This window comes from Pseudopodoces humilis, chromosome 2 (genome assembly GCF_049639895.1).
Source record: "Pseudopodoces humilis isolate 2021_Gansu_Grassland_sample_001 chromosome 2, ASM4963989v1, whole genome shotgun sequence".
Lineage (NCBI taxonomy): Eukaryota > Metazoa > Chordata > Aves > Passeriformes > Paridae > Pseudopodoces > Pseudopodoces humilis.
This window is the reverse complement of record NC_142201.1, coordinates 2,249,921-2,265,065: the sequence shown is the minus strand read 5'-3', so window position 1 is coordinate 2,265,065 and position 15,145 is coordinate 2,249,921. Positions and strand designations below refer to the sequence as shown.

General features: G+C 39.9%; 2 protein-coding genes across 5 annotated transcripts in view; one reads left to right on the top strand and one right to left on the bottom strand.

Annotated features, from left to right (window-relative positions):
* Positions 1 to 11,505, bottom strand: part of TTC3 (tetratricopeptide repeat domain 3) — a 45,510-nt gene extending 34,005 nt beyond the window's left edge. For all 4 annotated transcript variants that reach the window (XR_015771865.1, XM_088051476.1, XM_014255668.2 and 1 more), the window contains exons 1-12: positions 11,441 to 11,505; positions 9,557 to 9,642; positions 7,504 to 7,549; positions 6,286 to 6,418; positions 5,562 to 5,646; positions 4,868 to 4,921; positions 3,883 to 4,006; positions 3,520 to 3,605; positions 3,164 to 3,258; positions 1,878 to 1,940; positions 1,423 to 1,477; positions 218 to 380 (exon numbers count right to left, since the gene is read on the bottom strand). Coding sequence is in view for 3 of the 4 variants with exons in the window: in XM_088051476.1 (XP_087907602.1) it covers positions 218 to 380; positions 1,423 to 1,477; positions 1,878 to 1,940; positions 3,164 to 3,258; positions 3,520 to 3,605; positions 3,883 to 4,006; positions 4,868 to 4,921; positions 5,562 to 5,646; positions 6,286 to 6,418; positions 7,504 to 7,549; positions 9,557 to 9,631 (979 nt within the window). In the remaining variant the exon portion in view is untranslated. The remainder of the gene's footprint in view (positions 1 to 217; positions 381 to 1,422; positions 1,478 to 1,877; positions 1,941 to 3,163; positions 3,259 to 3,519; positions 3,606 to 3,882; positions 4,007 to 4,867; positions 4,922 to 5,561; positions 5,647 to 6,285; positions 6,419 to 7,503; positions 7,550 to 9,556; positions 9,643 to 11,440) is intronic.
* Positions 11,506 to 11,604: 99 nt separating this feature from the next.
* On the top strand, positions 11,605 to 13,926 carry PIGP (phosphatidylinositol glycan anchor biosynthesis class P). Its single transcript, XM_005526561.3, has 4 exons — positions 11,605 to 11,906; positions 12,748 to 12,820; positions 13,281 to 13,399; positions 13,655 to 13,926. The coding sequence occupies exons 1-4, from the start codon at positions 11,825 to 11,827 to the stop codon at positions 13,783 to 13,785; spliced, it is 405 nt and encodes a 134-aa protein (XP_005526618.1). The 5' UTR covers positions 11,605 to 11,824; the 3' UTR covers positions 13,786 to 13,926.
* The last annotated feature ends 1,219 nt before the right edge of the window (positions 13,927 to 15,145 follow it).

Here is a 15,145-nt window from a genome sequence, read left to right as displayed (position 1 = left end):
TTAAAATAAAATTAATTTTAATTTGATTAAAATTAAATTAATAAACACATTTAAATCGAATTTAATCTTATTTAATTTGTTTTTATTTTAATTTCTTTCATTTAAATTTAAAATAAAAATATTTAAATAATTTTAATTCGATCAAAAATCAAACTAAAAATAAAAAACCGAGCTGGTTTCGTGGCAAAGCTCCCCAGTTTTGCAATCAATAAATTACCATGGATTTCCTGCAGGCTCTTCTTGAGTGTTTCATTCTGCTGGAGGAGCTCCTTGAGCCCCTGAGGATCTTTCTGGCAGAGCTCCTGCGCTTTCTTGTTGGCCTCCAGTGCGTGCTCAGCCTCCCCCAGCAGGGCCAGGGCTTTGCAGTAGTGGTGGTGACCCTGGCAGGACGAAAAAATTCAGAATTTGAAGGTTTTAGCCACACCCAGGAGTGAAGGATTTCTACCCAAAGCTGCTGCTGTAACAGCAAAAAAGTCAGGTTTGGTATCGTGCAGAAAGGGAACTGCTCCCAGCTGATGAAAATCAGATTTTAACTGCTCAGCACAGACCAAACAGGGAAAAGCCATTGGGAAAAGCCATTGGGAAGAGCTTTTGGGGGGAAAAGTGGATTTGGTGGTTTTTTGCTTTGGGAAAGAGCAAATTTGCTTTTTTCCCCCCTAATCTCAGCTACTTTGCAATGTTCTAAGCATTTATTATTTAGTTATTTGCCATATACTTATGTATATATAAAAATAATACAATATTTTATACAATATGCAAACTAATTAAAAATAGTAATTATATAATTATTATAATATAATATAATTAATATAAATATACATAAATATTTTTCTATTTACTCTCCTCTGGGCCAAGAATATTATTTAATTATTTATTTTATATATATATTTATATTTATATTTATATTTATAAAAAATGTATTTATATAAAAATATTTATATTTGTGTATATATACACATACTATATACATATATATACATACACTAAATAATATAATTTATACAATATAAAATAAAAATAAATAATAATGTTTATAAATATATAAAAATAATTTATTATTTACTCTCCTCTTGGCCAAGAATATTGGGAAATACCTGTTGGCCATTAAGCAGAATATTTTTAGATATTCTACATGTTTTATTTTCTTTTGAAGCATTCTGGTAACTCACAACATAAGAAACATTTTCTTCTGTCTTTACACAGGCCAAGCACCTCACACCAACACTGACAGATTCAAATCTTAGATTTAAAATAATTTTTTAGATTAGAAATAACATTTTAAATCTAAAAACCCCAAGCAAACTGCACTTGGCAGAATTCTCAGTCCACAAAGCTCTCCTGTTCATTCATTAAAAATTAGCTCTGGGTTCTCCTCTTGCCCTAAAATGCCAAAAAAAAGGGGATTTTGGAATAGAAACCAACCTTTGGCCAATCAGGCTTGAGAACTGTGGCTCTTTTTCCATCAATTGCAGCTTTCCTGAGAGAAGGGAGGGGAAAGAAGAGGAATTTATTATTTATACCTCCAAAAAACTCTCCAGGCTGGTGTGAAGAGCAGAAACACAAATACAGCAAATTAGAATATAAAAATAAAATAAATGGAGTAAAACAGCAGCCGGTGGAACTATGGAATGGTTTGGGTGGGAAAGGACCTTAAACCTCATCCAGCTCCACCCCAAAATGCACAGGGACACCTTCCACTGTCCCAGGCTGCTCCAAGCTGGCCTTGGGCACTTCCAGGGATGAGAAACCCGTAATTACAACCAACTGCAGTCACATCATCAGAAATCATTTCAAGTTTTAGCTGCAGAAAACCCAATTTTCTTGGAAAACACCCCGTTTTGAAGGCAGCTCAGCCCAGCATTCCAAGGGTTACTCACTCGTACTGCCCGGTGAGAATGAAGCACAGGGCTCGGTTCCCATACAGGAGGTGGTTTGTAGGGCTTGGAAAAAAGAAGATTATGGACAGTTAATAATGGGTATTCCTATTAAAAACCCTAAAGAGAAGGGAAAAAAATTCAATTTTCAGCACAGAAAACCCCGCGGATTTGTCACTGGGAATGTTCATTTTAATGGTGGGATCTTCTCTAAGATTTGGGCTGTTAAAACAACTTCCAAATAATTCAAACTATTCTCAGCCTACTCTTAAAAAGCAGCTCAGCTCTGCAGTTCCAGGAACTGCAGAGGATCTCTGCTCTTTACCAGGATTTCCTGGTTTTCCACCAAGTTCTGCTTTTCCCTTCTCGGATTTGACTCAAGGGGACTCCATTTTGCAAGAAATCAGCTTGAATTTGGGACCAAAACCTCTCCTGCCATGTGGCATTTAAGGGAGATTAAAATGAATTTATTGACAGAATATTAGAAATTAATGGATTGAATTAAATTGTACACGATCAGGCCTCGGTATGGATAAAAGGGAGGGTAAATAAATCAAAAATCCTGATCCTTTTAAGGGCATAATTGTAAAGCCACAGACTTCAAAATGAAGAATCTGACTCTTTGCACAACGTGGTTTTGTGGAAAGTGGGATTTTATCAATTTTCCTGCATTTTAGAGACACCAGGATGAGCAAAATCAGAATTTCCATGAGCACAGCACCAACGCTGAACACACCAACCCTGCTGACATTCCAAGGGAAGGGGAAAAAAATGCCCTAAAAATTCCCATTTCATCCCTTTCTCCCTTCTACAGAGCCCAGGAAAGTCTCCAGAACCTTTCAGGAAATGTTTCTAGGGAAGAAATTAAAGAAAAAGATTTTAAAAGGAAATAAAGCCTGAGAGCTGCCAGGAGCAGGCAGTGAAATATTTGTTGTTATTCCTTTTGCATCATAGGAATAAAGACAAATAATGATAAATATTGGCAATATTTCCAAGAGTATTTTGAGGGCAAACACCCAAAGTGGCTGCTCTTGGTTGTCCACACCAAATAATTCATTTTCTTCCAGGTTTGCTCCTCTTCCTTTTGGTCATTTGAAACCCTGACAGGACTTTTGGAGCTGTAAAAGCACCCAAAAACCAGCAGTAATGGGGGAAAAAACAGAATAAAAAATGGGTTATAAGGCTTTTTTCGTTTTTTGATTAGGCATCATCTGGCTTCTAATTAAAGTGGCTGATGGAAAATTGTACAAAATGAGGATAAATGTGAAGCAGTTGAGATCAGTTCTTACCAAAACTCCATGGCTTTGGTGTATGACACGATGGCAGAGCCCAGGGCTCCTTGGGAAAATTCAGCATTTCCTTTCTGCTTCATGGATTCACTTTTCTGTGGGAGCAAGAACAAACAATTTACCCACTAAACTCCTTTAATTCAGCAATGGAAAGGGAATTATTTCATGTGGTAAAGGGAATTGCTTCATGTGGTAAAGGGAATTATTTCACGTAGCAAAGGGAATTATTTATGCCAGAATTAAACCCTCGAGAGCTTTTGAAACATTTCTCTTTAATAATTGGGGGATTTTTACAACCCCTGATCATCAAAAACCCCCAAAAAACGACCCAAACACATCCTGAGAGCTTCTCTCACCTTCCTGGAGCTCTCACAGGTCACAGCTTTCAATTCTGCCACTAAATCACAATCTTCCAGTGCCACTTTGGTGATGCAACGTTTCCCTGGAGACAAAATTCAGGAAAGCACAAGAGGAGTGAGGAATTTCTCAGAGTTTCTCCTCTGCCACTAAAAAATCCTGCTCTGCTCCTGCCTGCCAGCAAAACCTGTCACACAGCTGAAAAACTGCAACAATGGGAGCGGTGAAAATTCAGTTTTATCGGAGAATCTCAGAAGAAAGAGAAGAACACAAATTATTTCACCATTTCTAAGAGTAAAGTGATTTTTTTTTTTTTTATTTTTTCCCTCATTTCTGGACCCTTCTGGAGTGTCCATACTCACATTCAACAAAAAGAATTTGAAGTTTGACCTGGCCACCGTCCTCGAGCTGCTCCAGTCTCTGCAGGATGTTGGAATCCCCCACACACCTGACCCATTCCAGGGCATCTTCAATGTGGAAGAAACCCTGTTCCAATTAGCAAAAAAACCCCCAGAAAATCAAGAAAAGGTCTTTAATATACAATTAATAAAATAATTACTATACAAAGCCAAGTGCTGGAGCTCTTAGCCTCTGCTTTAGCTGATTTTTTAAACAAGCAACAGCGAATAAATTCAAATTATCTGGGGAGCTCCAGCACAGCATGGTGACAAAATCAACCCAAACTTGGCAAGGGGGAGCATTCAAATGCTAGAATTTGATTTGGAAGCTTCTGAAATGATTGAAAAATAATTTTCATTGTTATTTTAGTAGTAACTATTATTTTGTAATATCTAGTTTTTTATATAAATCATACTTGATTTAAAAACTTCCTCGTGGTGGGTGAAATGATTAAAAAAAAATAATATAAACCTCCTCAAATTTGATTTAGAAACTTCCTCATGATGACTGAAATTATTAAAAAAATTAAAAATAACATAAACCCCCTAAAATTTGATTTAGAAACTTGTTAATGGCTGTTGAAAAATAACAGAAAAGAAAATCACATGAGAAAGACAAATATCCCCACAAATAAAACAACTGGGGAATCCACAGTTATGTTTATTCTGGTTTTCCTATTGCTACAACAATGTTGGTTTTTAAATTCATTGCTTTGATTTCAGCTTTTGCATTTAACACACAGCAGACCCCAGGATTTTCTTCCAAGTGGAGGGAAAAAAGGGATTAAACACAGGAAAAATTCAGGATCTTCAGAGCCCAAAGTTTTCAAGCTGGAAAATACAATGAGTTCAGCTCTACCAGAAACTGGATTTTGTAAATAAAAAGATGGATCAGGAGATTTCCCCTGAGGAGCTCCAGGGAATCTTCCAAACAATTCCAGAAACTCACATTTTCTAGTCTACTGGCGATCCTCAGGATGCCATTGATAAAATGTGGGATGTTCTGGAACAAGGAGAAAACACAAATGAAAAAAAAGTCATTATTGAGATGAGATAATCTGAATTTCTGCCTGCTCAGGTTCAGCTCAGGAACATTTCCTGCTCTGAAACCACCCCAAAATCTGCTCCTCCAAATCCCCTTTTACTCTTGGATGTACAACCCAAAGAATGGAAAGAAATGTGTTATACTTAAATTTATAAAATAAAATATGTAGCTTGGGGTTGAGAGAGGAATTTCAAGAAGTGAAATAAGTGTTTTATTACCTAAATTTAAAATAAAACCCACAACAAATCCCTTCAGCTGCTGAGAATATTCCTCACATCCTCCTCTCCACTGTTCTGTTTCTGTTTTAAGTCATCAACAGCAGCAAATTTAAAACATTTGTTGAATGAGGGGAAAAAGGAAATTATTTAAGTCATTCATCCATCAACTTTATTGCTGACTTCAAATAATCCCTAAATTATCCCAACTGGAATAAAGCCTAGGCCACAATTTCTTCTTTGGAAAGCTGCAACTCAATTATCAAATAATGTCTTCAGCAAAAGGGAATATCTAATTTAGAATATCATCCCAAAACGCTTAGGGGACAGATTTAATTAACATATATTTGAAAATTCAGAGAAATTTAAAATCCAGGACTTACAACAACTTTTTTAATTAAATCAGCAAGGTCTTCCAAAATATCACACTCATGGATTGCCTCCATGTTCCAGCCCAGGACCATTGAACTGTTGGAAAACAGAATAAATTATAATTTAGACAAAACCCAAGGTGTTACAGGGTCTTCATTACGAATATTTAGAGGAATTAAATGTAAGGAAGAGAATGTTTAAAAATTCACACCAAGCCCTTCAGGGGAGGAAGGAAAAAAAAAAAAAAATTAAGATAATTTTTTAAAAAAATGAAAGAATGTTTCTAAAAAGTTAAATATTTAAATAAAAATAATTTTAAAATAATTAAATAAAAATAATTTAAAAATAATTAAATATAAATAATTAAATATAAATAAGTAAAAATAATTAAATAAAAATAATTAAGTAAAAATAATTAAGTAAAAAATAATTAAGTAAAAAATAATTTTAAAATATTTTGCTGCTTTTGAAATGTCAGCATCTACACAAACACTGAAATTCCCCCCAAACTTCAGCTTCCCAAAGATTCCAGACTTCAGGAACTCAGTCTAAATATAAATATGTTTGGTTTTTTTGGTTTTTTCTCCTGTGGATTCAAGAACTTACGACCTCAACCAATTCCAACATTTTTGCACCACTTTGAGCCCTACTGGAAGCACACAAGGAATTTTGACAGGGAACAAGGAAAAGTGGGAAGATTTGGAGGAAAACCCCTTGGAAAATGTGGATACTCACCGAAATTCATCTAGAAAGGAAATGCTTCGCCTGGTGAAGAACACAGACCAAAACAACCTGATTTTGCTCACGTTGCAATATTCCAGTAATTTTTCCACAGGCTGACTGCACCAAACCTCACAGGGATCAACTCCTCCAAGGGGGAAAAAAAAAAACATAAATGGGAATTACAGGGCACAATTCAGGCATTCCAAAGTGCCAATAAACATTAAAATCTGGGATTTTTTCCAGCCTCTACTCCTGACAAACGAAAATAAGGGAATTTGAGCACTCTGAACTCACCTCGCAGTTTTTAAATGGGAGGGGGAGAGGGGATTTATGTGGAATTAAGGATAGGAGTTGTTGGAAGGCTTTGCACTCCTGTGTTCTGAATGGATAAATTAAGATAAAAATGGATAAATGCAGCCTCCTCACTAGGCTGGACTCAAATGCTCTTTTCCAGGGAAAATTCAGCCTCTCCCACCTGTATCCATGAATTATTCTGGACAATAAAAGCAGGGCAACAGGGCACAAAACCATCAGGGTTTGTTCTCAAAAGCCATCCTGGTTCAGGGCTCTCCAAGAGCATCCTGCACTTCCCAGGATCCACATGGAACAGGGAGGGATGGAGGGGAATTCAAAATTAAATTGGGTCATTGAGGTGGCTTCAAGTCCTCTGGAGGAAATGAAAAGGGAAATTCAGTTTATTGGGGTGGCTTGAGATACCCTGAGAGCAGGACAGCATCACCTGGGGGTCTGAAAATACACAAAAATACACAAAAATAAATACATAAAAATACACAAAAATTCTCTTTCCACCCCTGTTCATCTCTTTGTTCCCACAAATTAGGGGGTTGTGTAGAAAATACAGTTTTGAATTTGAGCCACCTGCTTTTCTGCAACTGGGAATTTTTGCTTATTAATTACTGCAAAGCCTTCCCTACAAAAGTAATAATAATAAAAAAAACATGAAAAAATTCAACATGAGGTTGTCTTTAGACCACCAGCCTTGAATCTCCATGCTCCCAGCATTAATTGCTTGCATTTATGTAAATATTACTGAATATTTAAGTTATATTAGGAGAAACAGATGAGTATTGTCCCAGGGTAACAGGATATAACAATGCTTCTGCCCAGAAATAATAATGCACTAATTTTTCAGGCAAAATAAGGAAAAATCAAATCAAACAGCAATCCCAAGATCCAAGAAATGGAAGGATATTGGTTTAGTTTCCCTACCTGCTTTATGATTAGGCAGCACTGTCTGTCCAAAGGTTCCACGACTCTGAAGATAAACACATTATTTACATATTTACATGTTATATATTTACATATTTACCATTTATTGTACTGCACAGCCAAAAAGCAAACACAGAAACCCAAGCCAGGAACAAAGAAATCATTTTGTTTTGAGATAATAAAGAATGTTTACCTGCATAGCCATTATAAACATGTCCACAGGTTAAGGTGGACAGGAAAAGCTTTATTCATTGAAACAATGAATTTGTTCATTTTCAATCAGAATAAAAGAGGATTCTAGGAATTAATAATTCAAAAATCAGGCAGCAAAATTATGTTCAAGAGTACCTGACTAAATATAAAGGTTTAAGAAGGCAATACAGGTTTTTAAAAAAAATATTCAAAAATAGTAAGTACATTTTGACAGTGAATGTGTATTTAAATAAAACCATCTGCAGCAAAATAAGAGTTGATTTAGTATTTCATGTTACTTTTAAGGGGTTCAAACCCCATTTGAGCACCTCAATCTGAAGAAGAAATTATTTATTCTGATTTATAGATCCCTACAAAGTCTGCTATTTAAACAAACATCATAAATGTGTGATTTAATAAATGCTCTGCATCACAGGAAACGCTGCATTGTCATTTCACAGAATTGCAGAAATTATAAAATTCATGTATTTAACAGGCCAGGACACACAATAACCAGGAGGGGAAAAAAACATCATCTGAGATTTAAAATTAGCTCGTCTTGAAAGACAACTGATAACTCTTAAAAAGCTTTGTCTGGGAGCAGCAAACACCCCAAAAAATCTCCACTGATATAAATAAATTCTGAATGGAATCACAGCTCTACTGGTACCAGTCCCTTGGAAAGGCTGAGCTTGAAAAAAGGAGAAATACAATTTATCTGTGTTTTTAATTCCAGCCTGGGGAGGACAAAAGGCCACACTGATAAATTAGTAACTCCTGATGAGCTCTACAAGCAGCACAGATATGGAAATTAGGGATTTCTGAGATTCCTCTAGCACAGCAAAAAGGGGAAAAGAAGCAGTGAAGTAGTCCTGGAAGTATGGAAGCAGAAAAGTGCTGCAGTTTATCCAGAAAAAGCACAGCAGTAACTGAGAGGGAAAATTCCACAGGAGCCAGGGAATGGCTGCCAGTGGCAGAGGGCAGGGCTGGATGGGATCTGGGGCAGGAATTGTTCCCTGGCAGGGTGGGCAGGGGCTGGGATGGAATTGCCAGAGCAGCTGGGGCTGCCCCTGGATCCCTGGCAGTGCCCAAGGCCAGGCTGGACATTGGGAGCTCCAGGGACAGTGGGAGGTGTCCCTGCCGTGGAACTGGATGAGCTCTAAGGTCCCTTCCAACCCAAACCAGCCTGGGGTTCTGGGATTAAATAAGCAGAGCCTTCCTGGGCACAAAGAAACACATAAAATTGTAAGAGATTAGAACAACAAAGGGACAATGCTGCAGTCAGTGTGCAGAGCTGAAACCACAGGATCCAAGAGCTGAAACCCCACAAGCCAAGAGCTGAAATCCCAGGATCCAAAAGCAGACTGCCCTGCAGTGACAGGGACTGAAGGTGTCAGGCAGAGCTGCAGCACCCCAGGAATGGCCACTGGACCAACAGGCTGGGCAAGTTCTGCTGACAGAAGCTGGCCCAGCTGCCCTCCTCAGCCAGCCCTGCTGACAGGGACCTGGGCTCTGCCCCAGTCTGGGCATTTTGGAATTATGGTCAGTGTGAGGCACCTGGACCTAGAGTTAATCATGCTGGAAATGACTCTGGAGATCTGATCAGAGGATCAGAGAATCCCAGAATTACTTGGGTTGGAAGGGACCTTGAATATCCTCCTACTGCACCCCTGCCACAGGCAGGGACACCTTCCACTGTCCCAGGCTGCTCCAAATCCCATCCAAGCTGGCCTTGGACACTTCCAGGGGTCCAGGGCAGCCACAGCTGTGCCCTCACATGCTCTGTGCCAGGGCCAGATCTGGGTAAAAACTCACCTGGAACATCCTGAAAAGTTTCCAATCCAGTTCCAACCCCACTTACCAGTGCAAAGATGTCTGGATCACGTCTAGAGCGAGCCAAGGCTGTGAGGACGGATTTGAACAGAGACTCAGCCATGGCACATCCCCCTGAGAGAAAGGGAAGATGAGAAATACACCAGAGGAAGACACGAGGCAAACAACAGGAGGTGGGCAACACTTGAAATGATCCCTCCGCCAAATCCCACTTTGCTCGGGATTTGTGGAAGCTGTTGTGTTTGTGAAAGGAGAATCAGTGCTGACAACAGCCATCCTAAACCTGGCTAAAAGCTTGTGACAAAGTTATAAGTGAATATTATATTATTGGTTTTTCTCAAATATTATAATGAATGTTGTATGTATAAGGTTAGAAAACTTTGTTGTATTAATACCGTTTCTTTTATTTCTGTTATTGATGAAACATAGAAATGGTGGTGTAATACCTACATATGTTAGGCTGTAACATGATATTAAAGCACAAATTACTTTTGTTTATATAACCCAGGGACTGAAAAGACAATCAGAGACCCCCCTGCATTATTAAGATTAGTTTGTCCTCCAAGCCCTCCAAGGGAAGGATTTATTGCACCCGGTATAGGAGGATATAAAACCCAGTGGTGCCAAGAAGATTGATCTGTTGGGAAGGGGGCAAGGTAAAAACCAAACAAAGGAACATCAAAAAACTTAAGAAGGATGTCTGAATATGTATGAGAATTTATGGATATGTGGTGGGGTTCTGTTTATAAGGGACAATCCTTTGTTAGTAAGGTGAATGCAGAAACACCCAACCATATCTGTATATTTTACTTTATTTTATCTCCTAATTGTCTTTCTATTAAACTTTTAAAATCTATAAAAAAAAAAATATGTAAACCTTGTTTTTCACACCGACCAACTCTGTCCTGCAGCCCTACAAGTCCCGGGGCGCTGCCTCACCTCTGACAGGCAGCTGGGGCAGGTTCCCCCTGCTGGGTCAAGGAGCAGCATCCCGGGATCCTGACTGCATCCCGGGATCCTGACTGCATCCCGGGATCCTGACTGCATCCCGGGATCCTGATTGCATCCCGGGATCCTGATTGCATCCCGGCATCCTGAGTGCATCCCGGGATCCTGAGTGCATCCCGGGATCCTGAGTGCATCCCGGGATCCTGACTGCATCCCGGGATCCTGACTGCATCCCGGGATCCTGACTGCATCCCGGGATCCTGACTGCATCCCGGGATCCTGATTGCATCCCGGCATCCTGATTGCATCCCGGGATCCTGACTGCATCCCGGGATCCTGAGTGATCCCGGGATCCTGACTGCATCCCGGGATCCTGACTGCATCCCGGGATCCTGACTGCGTCCCGGGATCCTGACTGCATCCCGGGATCCTGATTGCATCCCGGCATCCTGAGTGCATCCCGGGATCACGGCGGCATCCCGGGATCACGGCGGGATCACGGCAGCATCCCGGGATCCTGACTGCATCCCAGGATCCTGACTGCATCCCGGGATCACGGCTGCATCCCGGGATGCCGAACACCCCGCCCCGTCCCAGCACCTCCGGAGCTCCCCCCCGCCGCCATGCTGTGCCGGAAAGCCCCGGGCTCCCCGCTCAGGTGTCCGTCACAGCCCTGTCCGAGCCGCTGCTCCCCGAGCCCGGAGAACTCACGGGACCGCGCTCCGCCTCGGGCGGGCCGGGGCGGGCCTCACGCTGCCGGACACAAACCGGGCAGCGAGCGGAGCTCCCGGGCTGAGAGAGGCGCGGGGAAAGGCAGCCGGGCAGCCACCGCTCCCTCCCTCCATGCCTTCACCCCCGTATCCCGGTATCCATCCCGATATCCATCCCGGTATCCATCCCGGTATCCATCCCGGTATCCATCCCGGTATCCATCCCGGTATCCAGCCCCTCATCCCGCTCTCACCGCTCCGCTTCCGCTCCCGCTACGCCACCGCCACCGCCGCTCCCGCAGCCTCAGAGTGCCCCGCCCGCCGGACGCACCGCCCATTGGCTGTCCGCTCTCTGACGTCATGAGCAGCGGCCAATCAGCGGGCCTTGCGCCTGCGCGCGCGGCCGGATGCGGGCGGGGCGGAGACGGATGCGGGAGCGGGGGTAGGGAGAGCCTTCCTCCCCTTCTTCCTCCCCTTCTTCCTCCTCCTCCTCCTCCTGCTGCTGTCCCGGCGCTGGAGAGCGAAGGGGCAGAGCCCGGCGGGGGGGGTGAGGGAGGGAGGAGCTTCCCGGGAAATCTCCGATCCCCTCGGATCCCGTTCTCCGCTCTCCCCGCCGAGTTAAAGGGGAAGAACCGAGGATGGTGGAGAACTCTCCGGCCCCGCTGCCAGAAAGGGCAATCTATGGATTTGCGCTTTTTTTGGGCTCGTGGTTTGGCTTCAGTGAGTATCCCGGGGCTGGATCCATCACCCCGCAGCGCTGCTTTGCTGCCTTCCCATTTTCCATCGCTTCTCCAGTCCCACTCGGAATGTTCTCACGTTCACTGAGAGCCGCAGGTGCTTGTGGTGCTGCCTCCCCCACCCAAATACTGAAAAATAATAAATAAATAAAATCGTTCAACATCAGTGGGAAATGTTTTGGGATCCATCAGGTTTTCCCTGCTGCTGGGATGGGTTCTTCATTTCCCTGGGGATCCATCGCAGGTTGGAGAGGGTAGAAAACACTTTTTCCCCACAGAAGGTGCAGGGTCCTGCTGAGGGTCTCTGGCACCCTCGGGCAGTGAGAAATGAGGAGCAGTTGGGTTCAGTTCCTCTGCCAGGAACAATTTGCAATAATTTTTCATTATAGTTCCACCCAAACACTGCAATTCCACCCATTTTTTCTTCCCATTAAATGACCAGAATGAGATTTTTATTTTGCTTTAATATTACCACTCTTCAGATTCCTTTGGTTTCTTTTCATTGAGGTGTTTGGTGGTTTTGTTGTGGTTTTTTTTTTCTTTTATTGTTCTGCAGTTTAACTTGGAATAAATTCTTGTCTGCATAAGAAATCAGAAATTAAATATTAAATATAAAATTGATCCCGTGTAAGCAGGTTCTGGTCAGGATTTGTGTCTCAGAGGCAAATTCTGCAGTCTTTTGGGAGAGTTATTTTGGTTTAAGTAAAAATTTATTTGGTTAAAATATTATTTAGGAAGTCAAAAACACCGCCAGTCTTACTGTGACTTTTTAATTTTGTTATTAATTTTTAATTTTGTATTTAATTTTTAATTTTGTTGTGCAGTTTTGTACCTGATCTGGGCTTATATTCCTGAGACTTGGCTGTTCTCCCTGGGACTGACATACTGGCCTCAAAAGTAAGTTCAGCCAATTAAACTCTTTAATTTTAATTATAGTCAAATAACAAAACTCTTTTTTTCTTTTTAAATAATGGCCTTGCATTAAATCCATTTTTCCCTGATGATGATGGGCTTTAATGTTTCTGAAGCTTTTTTCTTGTGGAGCTATGGTGAAAATGTTTTGTAGTGCCATGAAATAAATAATATTGGGATGTTTAAGATAAATTTGGCATTTTGCTTTCAGGAAGTTTGCTGATGGAAATGCAGTAAATTTTAGGCCATAATTGAAAAATAAACACCTTTTTTTAAGGAATTTATCTGGTTGTCAGTAGCTCCAGTGGAGTCAGGATCCATAATCAGAGGTGTTGTTTCTTTTCCTCTTGGTGAAATTCATCACAGATACGATACCAAACATTAAAACCGATTCATTCTTAAGCATTTGTTACTAAATGTAAAATTTAAAATCCTTTTTTCTCAGGTACTGGGCAGTTGCTCTGCCAGTTTATCTCCTGGTGGCTGTGGGAATTGGTTATATTTTGCTTTTTGGGATTAACATGATGAGCACAGCTCCACTCAACTCCACTCACACCATCACAGGTAATTTTACTGCTTATTTAAAAGTTTAATCCTTCACTGAGAATTCTGGAAATCTGTAGAGAATAAACACCAAATTTTAAGCCTTTAAATATTTGAGTTCTTGGAAGTCCTTGTGGGATTTTCAGCATCCTTTAAAGTAGCTAAATTTGTAGTGTTGCATTATATGATTATAATCTAAATATAATATTTATATATATAATATTTTTGGGAGAAAAGGATCTGGAAGCCATGAAATGTTCTCCTTATCTTTTGTAGATAACTTTGCAAAAAAGCAGCAGCAGAAGAAATTCCAAGAGGAGGCAATTCCAGCACTGAGGGATATTCCCATCAGTGAAGTCAACAGGATGTTCTTCCTCCCTGAAAAAGGGATCTGCAATAGCAGATAGTAGTTACTAAAATCTGTGTGAACAGAGAATTAATAAAACTTTAAGAGGGACAGTTAAAACCTCTCCAAGCTAAAAATAAAAATCCTTTCAGCTTTTTTCCCATCCGTGAATTTATAATTAAATTTATATGAAAAAATATTATTTATTTTTTTATTATTATTATTATTAATATGCACCTTAATACTCTGAATCGCTGTGAGAATCATGCCCCAGTAATTTATCTGGTTATTCTGTAAAAATTTTAAAAAGTAGGTTTAAAAGTGTTCTGTTACTTGAAGCTTTCTGCTTGGACTTCACCTCTTAGAGGGAAAAAAAAGAAGCTTTTGGACAGAGTTTAATTCTATTTCTCTTGGAATTCAGGGAGAGAAAATGTGTTTTGTGCAGTCAGACGCTTGGGGATCTTTTTAAATTATTATAATTGGAAGTCTTTGTGTTGTAAATATATAATTTGCCTTTGTAAATATTAGAAAAATGCAGTTGTTTTCTCCATGTTCATCATTTTCCTGTGGTTCTGGGAGATTTCTCCTGGGTTAAGGTGTATAACACTCCATTTTCCTTCACACAATTCTTCATTCAGCCAAATCTATTGATCCCCCACCCCCCAAAATTATCAGATTTACCGAGTTACCAAAAATTAAGTAAAGGTGGGCTGTGAAGATTTGCTGAAACAAGTCTTGAAATTACTTTTTTAAACTTGTTTTTAAGAATACTGTTCAAGGAAATAGCTGGAAATTCAGGAACTGGCAGGTCCATGCTGTTAAAACCCAAGGTTAAGTGGTTCAGATGTTTTTTAAACAGTGAATTTCACTTTTTTTGTTGTTGTTATTGTTTATCTCCTTTCTCCCAAGTTTCACAAATGCAGTTATCTCCAGGACTCAATTTAAGCCCAGTGAATAGTTATATTAATGATATAATTATATAATTAATCTTTAATTAATTAAATATACTTAATTATAGAATTAATAATTTATGAAGCCTGTAACCAACTTCAGCAGAGAATTTAGGTAAAAATGTTATTATTTCATTAAAAGAAAATAAATTTTTGAGGATTTGTGTGAAAAATCTTAGGCCAATTCTTTTGAAATCTGTCACCATGATCATCAGTTGCTCTGGAAAGTTTTAAGACTTGGTACCAATCACTTTGGTATAAATATAAATATAGATCTGTAGTATTTTGGGTTTTCTATCTAATTTGAAGGAAAAATCTCCATGTTTGGTATTCCAGGTAGGATTAAAATTCCTCCTTATTGAAGGAAAAAATGGTTTTGAATATTTCATTTGGAAATAGTGAATTTTAGGTGTATTGGCACCTGGGGGCATTTTATAAAAATGAATTTGTGTCTAAATAAGTGCAGCATTG